Raw genomic sequence first — 14,042 nt, forward strand, 5'->3', positions numbered from 1 at the left:
AAGACTATACAGGTTATGATAGACATTACAGCATTATGTATGAAAAACAATATTTCTTAGGTTAACACAGGTAACTGTAGATGATTGCATGGCTTACATCTCTGAGGGCAATAACCATATATGGCTGGAGATAAAGGGTGGTAGAACTACCTGTGTATCGCTACCCCCGCAGGAGCCGCTGGTTAGATTGGGACGGCGTGTTATGTTACCTCTGTGATGTGTCTAGGGATGATGATGATGATGATGATGAGAACAGTGACGGAATGTCCAAACAGCAAGGTGTCGTTTTCTGTGCTTTTATTACTTGCCCAACACGGCAAACAGTTAACTTGAGGTAGATAGAGAAAGGTTGGTGAAAGGAGAGTTTGCAGATTCAGGCCTATGAGGTCACCGACTGACAAGTTGCAGCATACAACTTCTCAGTATCCGGCCACCCAGATCCCCGATGGATTGTCTAAGCCCTGTTGGATCACCTGCCTCCGGGCTCACCTCAGACCGACTCCCCACCGAACAGCACAACTCGCTTGGGATCTTCCTCATAGAACGTGGGGACCCAGTCGATCACTGGGGCCCCTTCTCAGCTTCATTTGCTCCGGGCCATGAGGGCCCAGAGCTGGGAACTCCTCGTAGCATGTGCGCCCCGGCCTGGTAGGCCATATCGGCGGGGCCCATGATGTGCGCACACCCTAAAGGTGGGTGCCGCACCTGGAACCAGGAATGGGAGAAGAACCCCGCCAAAATGGCGTCTCCTCTGATTGGCTGCTGGCAGGAAGGCGCCACCGCCTGGACTCCTCTGGCGCCACCTGTCACCCAGAGATGGAACGGTATCTCTGGAACACAAAATGAAACCACAGGACAGCCCAGCCTGGCAGAAACCTAATTTACATGAATTAACCAGATGAGAGCAAAATAACTCTCTCATCTCCCTCTAAATTTAACATAGCACCTGGACTGAAAGTACACAGGCGCTACACCTACATATGGATATGTTCTTGGTGGTGGTATAGGGTGTTCAGGCTACTGGAGATATAAAAAGGTGTGCTGGGAATATGAAAGACAGGTAGCAATTTAGGAGTGGATTTGGAGTGATTGGAAGGAGCTTGGGTGCCAAGGTGGGAGCATTGCTGTTTGGGGTAATCTAGAAGTTGGCGTGGGTAATGGGGGACTGAAGGGGTTTTGGGGGAGGTTGGGCAGGGCGAGATGCCTAAGTGATTGATGTGTTAGTGGGTCCTGTAGCTAGGTATTAGCCTATGTATATCGGGTGGGTTAAGGACTTCATGTCTAGGTTTTTCCCTCATGTAGGAGGATCTGAGTTTTTTCTGAAATGTATAATTTGTTTGTATGTGTTGGTTAGATTAAAAAACATTTTAATGTATGGGGTCATGTTGTCGTTGCTGATGTGTATCAACTCTTCTATTGCCGCCATGTGGCCTATCCATCGAAACCAGTCTTTATTTTCCAGCACATTAGTAGTTTTCCAAAATCTTGCTATTACCATTTTTGCAGCATTACTTGCGTGGAATGGAAAGGAATGTTTATATGTGGAGAGTGGCATGGTTGAATGATGTTACAGATATAAAGCTGGGTAGAAGAGGAGGTCATGGCCACAGATGTTTTCTGTCAAATGGTGTACCTGGGGCTAGAAAGGCTGGATCTGAGGGCAGGTCCACCAAATATGGATCAGGATGCCCCTAATTTGGATATTTTTATATTATGTAGCAAATCTGATGAGCAGTGTAAGTTTGAAGTTTGTTTATTGTATATTGACATTGATGGAACCCTTTATAAGGATTGTGTTAATTTATTACAAGCTGTTCTCTGGTAGGGCAAATCTAGGTCTCCGATCCAGACTACAACTGCAGAGTCTCTATTTGATGTGTAGTTCTGTAATAAGCTTGAATATATGTAGGACTAAGTGAAATGTTGGAGTTGTGCAGCATTTAAAAATTTGTAAGGTGCCTAGTACAGTACTATCAGCTTTCTGAGGCAAGAAGGTATCTGATCTGAAAGTATTACCACTGTGAGATGTTGCCTATTTGGGTAGGGTCTTGTAGTTCTTGTAGAGTAAGAAAGGTACCCTGTTTAAATAAGGTTTGAGCAGGGAGAAATGGCTTTATCCACCAAGTGTTAAGGAAGGTCAGACATTCCTGGCGGGAGTTTCGGTCTAAATCTCAAGGGGGTTTCAATTGGTAAAGAGGTCAACATTTTTGTTTGAAAGGTCACTTTGATTTATGGGTGTTTGTTGATTGTTTGGGGATATGGATTTTCTTGATCCAAGGTCAGGTATGTAAAGGAATTTCGGAGATTGCACGCTTAAGTGGCACCCAATTCTTGAGCATCGAGTGAATATTCCAGTCCACTATTCTGGACAGTTGGCTTTCCTAGTAGTATTTCTGCATTTATTTTTTAAGCGTATTTAATTCTAAAATATTGTAAACCAGTTTATTAAATATAAGTATAGAATCTGTAATACACAAATAATTTGGGAATATTTCATTCACAAAGCACTTTGGGTTATCCAAAGTTAGGGAACAGCAGTAGTTGTTCCTTTCCAGGACATATTTAATTTGATTGAAAGGGCAGAAGGAGGTGTTTGCAGGGAGAGGCAGTGAGAGGACTGATTTACTATTTTGATTCATTCCGTTACATGTGTACATTTCAGCTTGTGCTACTGAGCTTTGTAGACAATAGGATTTTTACAACAAAGCAGATAGGATGTAACCAAGGAAAACAGGGAAAACAGGAACGTCATATGCTAGAAGGATATGTAAAAAAAAAAAAAACCTCTTGCTATTATGATGTTACCTTATGTTTGCTTTGTAAGTCATTGGCCTGGAACATGTAAAAAAATTCTCCTGTAACGTTGGTGTGGGCCCCAATAATAATTCCTCTCCTAATTGCCCCCTACACCATAAAAAGCAATGCCAACAATTAGCAAAAAATGTATTTGCTGCATTGCATGGGCATAGGCGTTGATACTGCAATATAAGTTGGCTCTTTTCTAGAAGTCAGTCAGTCAATAAACCATCTCTCATTAGAGTCCTGACATCATTGTTTCTGGATTTCAACTTTGTGTAATGATTGTATAGACAGTAAACAGCTTATTAAACCTGGAGATATCTGTTTAGATATCAACCCAGGTGAGATTGTAGAAGTTGTTGTGTGATTTTATTGTTTGAATTTGGTCATTATATGACGGTTTGCATTCCTCATGCTATTCAGACATTTGACTAAAGTTTAAAAAAAAAACTGAGACTGATTATTATATGTAGAGACTAGGGTTGAGCGAACCCGAACTGTAAAGTTCAGGTTCGGTACGGACTTTTGTTTTTTTTGTACCCGGAACCGAACCCGAACAATTTGCTGTAAGTTCGGAATCGGGTCCGGTGTTCGCCAATGTAATGGCGCGCTGCAGGGCAGCCAATCACCATTTGTTTTACTCCTGTGACCTAGAAGCCATCTAATGGCATGGCTGTGATTGGCCAGTGCAGCATGTGACCCAGCATGTGACCCAGACTCTATATAAGCTAGAGGGACATAGCACAGCTCGGCACCAGCACTGCATATGTTCCTGTGAGATACTCTGCATTAGATACTTTAGGGAAAGGTTCCTAATTGTTCTTATAGGGCGAGAAATATATAGGAGTCAGTACTGCTTCACAAATCAAATTGCAGCAGCACTGCATATGTTCCTGTTAGATACTCTGCATATTGCACCAGCACTGCATATGTTCCTGTGAGATACTTTGCAATAGATACTTTAGGGAAAGGTTCCCGATTGTTCTTATAGGGAGATAAATATATAGGAGTCAGTCCTGCTTCACAAATCAAATTGCAGCAACACTGCATATGTTCCTGTGAGATACTCTGCATATTGCACCAGCACTGCATATGTTCCTGTGAGATACTCTGCATTAGATACTTTAGGGAAAGGTTCCTGATTGTTCTTATAGGGAGAGAAATATATAGGAGTCAGTCCTGCTTCACACATCAAATTGCAGCAGCACTGCATATGTTCCTGTGAGATACTCTGCATATTGCACCAGCACTGCATATGTTCCTGTGAGATACTCTGCATTAGATACTTTAGGGAAAGGTTCCTGATTGTTCTTATATGGAGAGAAATATATAGGAGTCAGTCCTGCTTCACAAATCAAATTGCAGCAGCACTGCATATGTTCCTGTGAGATACTCTGCATATTGCAGCAGCACTGCATATGTTCCTGTGAGATACTCTGCATATTGCACCAGCACTGCATATGTTCCTGTGAGATACTCTGCATTAGATACTTTAGGGAAAGGTTCCTGATTGTTCTTATAGGGAGAGAAATATTTAGGAGTCAGTCCTGCTTCACAAATCAAATTGCAGCAGCACTGCAAATGTTCCTGTGAGATACTCTGCATATTGCAGCAGCACTGCATATGTTCCTGTGAGATACTCTGCATTAGATACTTTGGGAAAGGTTCCTGATGGTGCTTATAGGGAGAGAAATATATAAGAGTCAGTCCTACTTCAGAAATCATATTACACCAGCACTGCATGTGTTACTGTGAGATACACCCTTTATATACTTTTCTTCTATTGTGCTATTCAAAAAACATCCATTTAGGGGGGGAAAAAATTGCAGTGTTTCCTCCAGTGTTTGCAGTGTTTCCTCCATATCTGTACGTGTGAGATAAACACTTTAGCCAGTGTTCTTCTATTGTTCTATTCAAAAATCACCCATTTAGGGCAAAAATATATATTTTGCAGTGTTTCCTCCAGTGTTTGCAGTGTTTCCTCCATATCTGTACGTGTGAGATAAACACTTTAGCCAGTGTTCTTCTATTGTTCTATTCAAAAATCACCCATTTAGGGCAAAAATATATATTTTGCAGTGTTTCCTCCAGTGTTTGCAGTGTTTCCTCCATATCTGTACGTGTGAGATAAACACTTTAGCAGTGTTCTTCTATTGTTCTATTCAAAAATCACCCATTTAGGGCAAAAATATATATTTTGCAGTGTTTCCTCCAGTGTTTGCAGTGTTTCCTCCATATCTGTACGTGTGAGATAAACACTTCAGCTAGTGTTCCTCTATTGTTCTATTCAAAAAACACCCATTTAGGGCAAAAATATATATTTTGCAGTGTTTCCTCCAGTGTTTCTCCGTGTTTCCTCCATATCTGTAGGTGTGAAATAAACACTTTAGCTAGTGTTCTTCTATTGTTCTATTCAAAAAACACCCATTTAGGGCAAAAAAAAAATATTTTACAGTTTTTCCTCCAGTGTTTGCAGTCTTGCCTGCATATCTGTACGTGTGAGATAAACACTTTGCATACTGTTTTCTATTGTTCTATTCAAAAAACACCCATTTAGGTCAAGATCCTACATTTGAGAAATATGAGGAGAACGTCAAATAAGGGACGTGGCCGCGGTCGTGGTGCTGCTGGTGGAGCTCCTGTTACAGGGAGAGGACGTGGTCGATCTGTGCCAGCTACACGCACAAGTGAAACACCTTTCTCAGGTGCGAGTAGGCGACAGAGCCTGCAGCGGTATTTGGTGGGGCCTAATCCGGCTCTACGAATGTTGAGGCCAGGAGCAGAACAGGTGATAGTAGATTGGGTTGCTGACAGTACCTCCAGTTCCTTCACACTGTCTCCCAACCAGTCTTGTGCTGAAAGATCAGAGTTGGCACCTGCAGCCAATGTCCTTTCACCTCTGTCACCACAGTCTCTTCTGCTTTTTGATGAGTCTGTTAGCATGGTTTCCCAGGGCCATCCACCTAGCCCTGCCCCAGAAGTGGAAGAGATTGAGTGCACCGATGCCCAACCACTTATGTTTCAAGATGAGTACATTGGGGGACCATCACAGCACGTCTCGGATGATGATGAAACACAGTTGCCAACTGCTGCTGCTTTCGCAATTGTGCAGACCGACAAGGAGGGCAGTGGTGAAGACTGGGTGGAAGATGATGTGGTGGACGATGAGGTCCTCGACCCCACATGGAATCAACCTCATGCAGGTGACATATGTAGTTCTGAGGAAGAGGCCATGGTCGCACAGAGCCACCAGCAAAGCAGAAGAGGGAGCAGGAGCATCTGTCCCCTAGACAGTACCTGCCACCCCGCAATCAAACATCTCCACAATGTCCCATGGAAGCGTTCAGCTCTCTATCTCCCAAACACTGGAGCAGAAGAGGAAGTACCCCCCTACCCACCCACGATCCCTGGCCCTGAATGCCAGCATTTCAAAATTCCTGGCCTTTGAAATGCTGTCATTCCGTCTGGTGGAGACGCAGAGCTTTAAAAGCCTGATGGCATTGGCTGTCCCACAGTACGTCTTGCCCAGCCGGCACTACTTTTCCAGGCGAGCCATCCCTTCCCTGCACAACCAAGTGAGGGACAAAATCAGGTGTGCACTGCGCAACGCCATCTGTGGCAAGGTCCACCTAACTACGGATACGTGGACCAGTAAGCACGGTCAGGGACGTTATATCTACCTAACAGCGCACTAGGGAAAATGCTGTGGCGGTTGGGCCTGAGGCGGATAGCAGTTTGGCGCATGTCATTCCACCACCGAGGATTGCAGGGCGCTTCAGTTTGCCTCCTGTTGCTAACTCCTCCTACTCCGCTTCCTCATCCTCTACCGCCTCCTCATCCGGTCAGCATAACACATTCACCACCAACTTCAGCACAGCCATGGGTAAACGACAGCAGGCAGTTTTAAAATGTTCCTGTTTGGGGGAAAAACCCCACACCGCGCAGGAGTTGTGGAGGGACATGGAACAACAGACCGATGAGTGGTTAGCGTCAGTGAGCCTCAAGCCGGGCATGGTGGTGTGCGATAACGGGCGAAATCTCGTAGCAACTCTGGGCCTAGCCGGTTTGATGCACATCCCTTGCCTGGCGCATGTGCTGAATTTGGTGGTGCAGAGGTTCCTTAAAACTTACCCCGATATGCCACAGCTGCTGCAGAAAGTGTGGGCCGTCTGTGCGCACTTTCGGCGTTCTCACCCTGCTGCTGCTCGCCTGGCAGCGCTGCAGCGTAACTTCAGCCTTCCCGCTCATCGCCTCATATGTGACGTGCCCACAAGGTGGAACTCCACCTTGCACATGCTGGCCACACTGTGCGAGCAGCAGCAGGCGATAGTGGAGTTCCAGCTGCAGCACGCACGCGTGAGTCGCTCTGCGGAACAGAACAACTTCACCACCAATAACTGGGCCTCCATGTGAGACCTGTGTGCCTTGTTGCGCTGTTTCGAGTACTCCACCAACATGGCCAGTGCCGATGACGCCGTTCTCAGCGTTACTATCCCAGTTCTATGCCTCCTTGAAAAAACGCTTTGGGCGATGATGGAAGAGGATGTGGCACAGGAGGAGGAGGGGGAGGAATCGGGATAATTTCCAAGGCTTTCAGGGCAGTCATTCACAAGTGGCTCCGAGGGTGGGTTCCTGCACCAACAAAGGCCAGGTACACAATTGTCCAGCAAGGGCACAGTTCTGGAGGATGACAAGGTGGAGGATGAGGAGATGGAGGAGGAACCGTGTTCACAGCAGGGTGGCACCCAGACCAGCTCATGGCCATCACTGGTGCGTGGCTGGGGGGATACAGAGGACACAGATGATACACCTCACACAGAGGACAGCTTTTCGTTGCCTCTGGGCAGCCTGGCACACATGAACGATTACATGCTGCAGTGTCTCCACAACGACCGCCGTGTTTCGCACATTTTAACAGGTGCTGATTACTGGGTGGCCACGCTGCTGGATCCCCGTTACAAGGACAATATACCGTCCTTAATTCCCTCACTGGAGCGTGATCGCAAGATGCGCGAGTACAAGCGCACGCTGGTAGACACGCTGCTGGTAGAATTCCCACCTGACAGCGGGGGCACAGTGGAAGCACAAGGCGAAGGCAGAGGAGGAGGAAGAGGTCGCCAACGCAGCCGGGGCACCGCCAGCACCTCAGAAGGCAGTGTATTATCTGAACATGTATTTAGCACGGCAGGGGGCGTTATCACAGACAAGCGCAGCCGCCTGTCCAGAGCCAATGTGGACAAGCTCACGTTCATTAAAATTAACCAGGCATGGATCCCACAGGACTTGTCCGTACCTTGTGCAGAATAGACACGTATACCGGGGTGGCCTTACCCAGCCATTCTTGTTTTTCTGATCTTTCTAGGGTTGCCACCTCATCCCTTTAAAAGCGAAAACATATTAATTACACAGGTTCTCTGGCTGATTAAGGTGCTGCTAATTAAACTCACTTGGTGCCCTATCGACATTAAATTAGCCCCAGAACCTTTGTAATTACTATGTGTTCGGGTTTAAAGGGATGAGGTGGCAACCCTAGATCTTTCTCAATCTTTTGGGGTGTACCCTAATTTAAAAAATAAATAAATTAAAAACAAAAAGCTGTGTTGGCTACCTCGTCCTCCTCTACCGCCACTTCCACCTACACCACCACATCCACCGCCACCTCAACCTCCTAGTCCATATGGACCTCGTCCTCCTAGGTCAAGATTTTTTTTTTATGTTATTTTAAGTTATTTCCCGATCCACATTTATTTGCAGAGTACTTGCCATGCTCTTACCGACTTTTTGCTGCCATTTGCAGCCCTCTAGCCCTTTCCATTCGTTTTTTAGAGACATTTTAGTAGTCAAAAGTCAGGGTCCCCATTGACTTCAATGGGGTTCGGGGTCAAGTTCAGGTCAAGTTCGGGTCCCAAACCCGGACTTTTTTCCAAAGTTCGACCGAACCCGAACATCCAGGTGTCCGCTCAACTCTAGTAGAGACACTTTATTATCTTTGAGTGTAAAAAGTAACTTAATACCTTACAATTAATTCAGTATAGACTAGTAAAATATGATGCATTCTGTGATTGCATGATTCTGTGATAATCTATATTTAGGTGGCGTGGTTCATTGTCTCTAAGCTCCCATGGGTAAAGAGTTGTGCATCTTTAAAAATTAAATCAGTCTTTGATGTAGAATCATCAGAATTAGCTTACAAATACAGATCACGGCTACATGGCTATATTCTAACAACAGCCTCCTTATTAAATATTTATTACTGCAGTAACGTTTTTCAGTGCAACTTTTTTCTTCTTTCATTGTGTATAATTGGAAATGTCAGCAAATGGAAAACGATTGAAAGGAAGAATAAGGAACATAACTGAGAGGCCTAGCCACCTTTTTCACAATAGAAGCAGGTCTGGGGCATTTTGACACTTACCTTGGAGGCTCAGTCTTATCAAGAAACTGCCCGACCACAGGAACAGAAGTACCATTACTCTTGTATGAGGATTCTGGTGGAAAACACACAGTAAAATAGGAAATATATCAAGGATACAGGCAAGAGGGAAAAAAATCACAATGTAAGTAGAAGAATGCACAAAGTCAGCAAATTGTTTCCGTGTCATTTATGGCCATCTTTGTACTAGAAAACCTGAGAATGTCTGTCTCTTCTCTGATAAAATATGGAATTGTAACTAAAGAAAAGCATACCTCCAATTGTCCCGGATTCTGCTGAACTGTCCTAGGATTTCAAACGAAATCCCTGCATCCTGTGGATCCAGACTGTGTCCCGGATGTCCAGTGCCGGAACACGCATTCCTCTTATGGCATACACTTTAAATGCTAGCTAATTCTGTGAAGAATGAGCGCATGTCTGTCAGGTAATAAGAAGTAATACTTGTGATTGGACTGACTAATACCATAGACTGTCAAAGTTGCACAACCTGCAGTTATGACCTAGCTAAAATACAATCCCATTCCCAGTTTTCTTTATTCCAACAAATAAATAATTCTGAATTAGAAGAACTGACAGTCAAGAGGAGCATGCGCATGCTACCATCTAGGCAGATTGACTGCACACCAACAGACCAATTTTTAACCACCAGACCACAATCTTCTCTAAGAATATTTACACAATGTGCATATATACCTGCAGATGTCTTATCTTTCATTACTGTACCCACTTACCGAGTAGTTTCTTCCAATCCCTGATGATGACCTTGGCAAGTTCTACAATGTGGTGGTCCTTGTTGTGTTTCTTTAACTTGTTTACAGTGACCCCAATCTTTGTGATCTGGGGATGAAGAGGAAAACTGCAGTCTAGTCATGTTGTAAAAACTGAAAATTACCCCTATCAAGCATTAAATCTGATCCATCTATGGGCAGGTTGGTTGTAGCAAAGTCGATCCATCTAACTACCCGGATACAGTGGCGTAGCGTGGGGGGCAAGGGGGACGTTGCCCTGGGCGCGACATTTGGAGGGGCAAAGTGACAGGCGGGAGATTTAGCGGGAGATTAGCAGCTGTGCGCTATAATAAAACAATTGCGGTGCGGCTTGGGCACCAGCGTCGCGCTAACACTGAACACTTCTTCTTCGGCATCATCGTCTTCGCTCACTCTGCACTGTTCAGTCACTCACTGCAGTGTCCGCAGTAAGTGACTGAACAGTGCAGAGTGAGTGAAGACAATGATGCCAGCATTGCCAGGGAATGTGACCGGGCACTTGCAGCGTGTGGAGAGTGGGGGCTGCGTGCGGGGTTGAGGGGGTGCGCTGTGTGCGAGGGTGTGCAGGGTTGAGGGGTTACATCAGTTGTAGGATTGGGGGATCTAACTCCAATGTTAGGTGCGTTTTCCAGTGAGTACGCCAGTCCAGAACTGAGTTTTTAAGGGCCTGGTAGCCCACTTTTATTTAAAAGTTTACAAATACAAATAGCAGCCCTCGCAGGGGGGTTCCACCATTCCTGTATTTTGTCAATTCAACAGCCGCACACAGCGTCTGATTCAAACACAGCGACTTATCCGCACACAGCGTTTGAGCTTCTTGGACGCACACAGCATCAATCTTCTTGAAGCACACAGCTTATTTTCTCACACAGAGACACCAGCCGATATCTGCCTCCTGCAGATATGCATGCTCTAGCTGCAACCCATGCAGCCTCTCTCTCCTCTCAGAGAGATGGGAGCTCACCTGGCTCCCGGGAACAGACTTCCTGTCTGTGGGGTGGGGCCCTGAGTAGGGTTGCCACCCGCTCGGGTTTCACCCAGACAGTACGGGTTTTGAAACATGTGCCAGGGTCTCTGGCCGCTTGAGACCCGGGCACATGTTTCAAAACCCGTCAGTGGCTCCCTGTGCCTGTGCCCGAAACTGCTGCCACGGCCGTGTGCATCTCAAATTCGTGACTTATTCTCCTACTGCCTGAATGCAACTACGAGCACCTCTCTATTTACAATCCCCGCCCCCACCCTGTCACTGCACCTCTGTCCGCTCTGTGTGCTGCAGATGGATGGGACACAGAGGCTCCATGTTCCCGGGTACTCTCTTTTGGTTGGCTGCAGAAGGGACAAGGAGGTGGGGTTGAAGGCGGAGCTTCCCCATTCCCTGCTGCTCTGTAGGAAAGTGTACAGAGATCGTGCTGAGACTGGAGCTCAGCTTGTAAGGTCAGTTTTTGCCATGCTAGCATTTCAGTACTTTCACCCCCCCCCTCCACCCCACCATACACTACTATACATACAGTCCTCACCACTCTCCCCCCCCCCACCATACACCATATATACAGTTCTGCCACCCCCCTCTCATATACCATCCATCCATATAGTTCTCCCCCCCATACACCATCCATATATACAGTCCCCCCCCATATATACAGTTCTCCCCCCATACACATCCATATATACAGCCCCCCATATATACAGTTCTCCCCCCATACACATCCATATATACAGCCCCCCCCCATATATACAGCCCCCCCATATATACAGTTCTCCCCCCATACACATCCATATATACAGCCCCCCCATATATACAGCCCCCCCATATATACAGCCCCCCCATATATACAGTTCTCCCCCATACACATCCATATATATACAGCCCCCCCATATATACAGTTCTCCCCCCATATATACAGTTCTCCCCCCATACACATCCATATATACAGTTCTCCCCCCATATATACAGCCCCCCCCATATATACAGTTCTCCCTTCCATACACCATCCATATATACAGTTCTCCCCCCATATATACAGCCCCCCCTATATATACAGTTCTCCCTTCCATACACCATCCATATATACAGTTCTCCCCCCATATATACAGCCCCCCCCCCATATATACAGTTCTCCCTTCCATACACCATCCATATATACAGTTCTCCCCCCCCCCCCCCCTCATATATACAGTTCTCCCCTCCATACACCATCCATATATACAGCCCCCCCCTATATATACAGTTCTCCCCCCATACATATATACAGCCACCCCATATATACAGTTCTCCCCCATACACATCCATATATACAGTTCTCCCCCCATATATACAGCCCCCCCCATATATACAGTTCTCCCTTCCATACACCATCCATATATACAGTTCCCCCCCCCCTCATATATACAGTTCTCCCCTCCATACACCATCCATATATACAGCCCCCCTATATATACAGTTCTCCCCCATACATATATACAGCCACCCCATATATACAGTTCTCCCCCCATACACCATCCATATATACAGCCCCCCCCCATATATACAGTTCTCCCCCCATACACCATCCATATATACAGCCCCCCCATATATACAGTTCTCCCCTCATATATACAGCCCCCCCAAATATACAGTTCTCCCCCCCATATATACAGCCACCCCCATGTATACAGTTCTCTCCCCCCCCCCATAAACCATCCATATAGGTAGTTCTCACGGGGTGACACCGTCCACTGCCCTTTTGACACTGTCCACTGCCCCACTGACACCGTCCACTGCCCTTTTGACACTGTCCACTGCCCTACTGACACCGTCCACTGCCCTACTGACACCGTCCACTGCCCTACTGACACCGTCCACTGCCCTACTGACACCGTCCACTGCTCTACTGACACCGTCCACTGCCCTACTGACACCGTCCACTGCTCTACTGACACCGTCCACTGCCCTACTGACACCGTCCACTGCCCTACTGACACCGTCCACTGCCCTACTGACACTGTCCACTTCCCTACTGACACCGTCCATTGCCCTACTGACACTGTCCACTGCCCTACTGACACTGCCCTACTGACACCGTCCACTGCCCTACTGACACCATCCACTGCCCTACTGACACCGTCCACTGCCCCAGTGACACCGTCCACTGCCCCACTGACACCGTCCACTACCCCACTGACACCGTCCACTGTCCCACCGACACTGTCCCACTGACACCATCCACTGCCCCACTGACACCGTCCACTGCCCCACTGACGCCGTCCACTGCCCCACTGACACCGTCCACTGCCCCACTGACACCGTCCACTGACACCGTCCACTGCCCCACTGACACCATCCACTGCACCACTGACACCGTCCACTGACACCGTCCACTGCCCCACTGACACCGTCCACTGCCCCACTGACACCGTCCACTGACACCGTCCACTGCCCCACTGACACCGTCCACTGACACCGTCCACTGCCCCACTGACACCGTTCACTGCCACCGTCCACTGCCCCACTGACACCGTCCACTGCCCCACTGGCTAACAGTGTCCATTTTTAAGGTAAGCTAGTTTCGTATTTTAACTGACATTTCTTTTATTAATCGAATCATATTTTATGGTAACACTAATGCTTTTGTTTTATTTAACCATGCCCCTTTAAGTCCCCCCACTGTTAATGCAATTTGGCCACAGCCACTGTTCACTGTAGCACACCTCTCTTTGGGTAAACCAAAAGGTGTCCCAGGTATTTTATAATCCTATAGCGTGTACTACAAAAAAATTGCCATGTGCCGCGAAAGTGTTCGGGTTTGGCTTGAAGAAAAGGTGGCAACCCTAGCCCTGAGCGATGTTCAGGTCAGAACTATATAGCTGAACACACAGCTGTCCAATTAGTGTGTTTTTTCCTCCAGAATTTGGCGTAAACCAGCCATTTCTCACACAGCACAGGGTCCCACCCTTACACTGTGTACATCTCCCTCTCCCCCAAATACAAAGCTCTCTTCCCCTCAGCTTAGCTCTCCTCCTAGGCTCGGTTGCCACCATGCAGTACATACTCACTCACTCTGCAC

General features: G+C 46.9%; 1 protein-coding gene across 4 annotated transcripts in view; it reads right to left on the minus strand.

Annotated features, from left to right (window-relative positions):
• The window catches only part of LOC120927347 (transcription elongation factor A protein 2-like), a 188,665-nt gene that overhangs the window by 51,327 nt on the left and 123,296 nt on the right, over positions 1–14,042 (minus strand). For all 4 annotated transcript variants that reach the window (XM_040337946.1, XM_040337948.1, XM_040337947.1 and 1 more), the window contains exons 3-4: positions 9,964–10,069; positions 9,215–9,287 (exon numbers count right to left, since the gene is read on the minus strand). In XM_040337946.1, coding sequence (XP_040193880.1) covers positions 9,215–9,287; positions 9,964–10,069 — 179 coding nt within the window. The remainder of the gene's footprint in view (positions 1–9,214; positions 9,288–9,963; positions 10,070–14,042) is intronic.

The sequence above is a fragment of the Rana temporaria genome, chromosome 2 (genome assembly GCF_905171775.1).
Source record: "Rana temporaria chromosome 2, aRanTem1.1, whole genome shotgun sequence".
Taxonomy (NCBI): domain Eukaryota; kingdom Metazoa; phylum Chordata; class Amphibia; order Anura; family Ranidae; genus Rana; species Rana temporaria.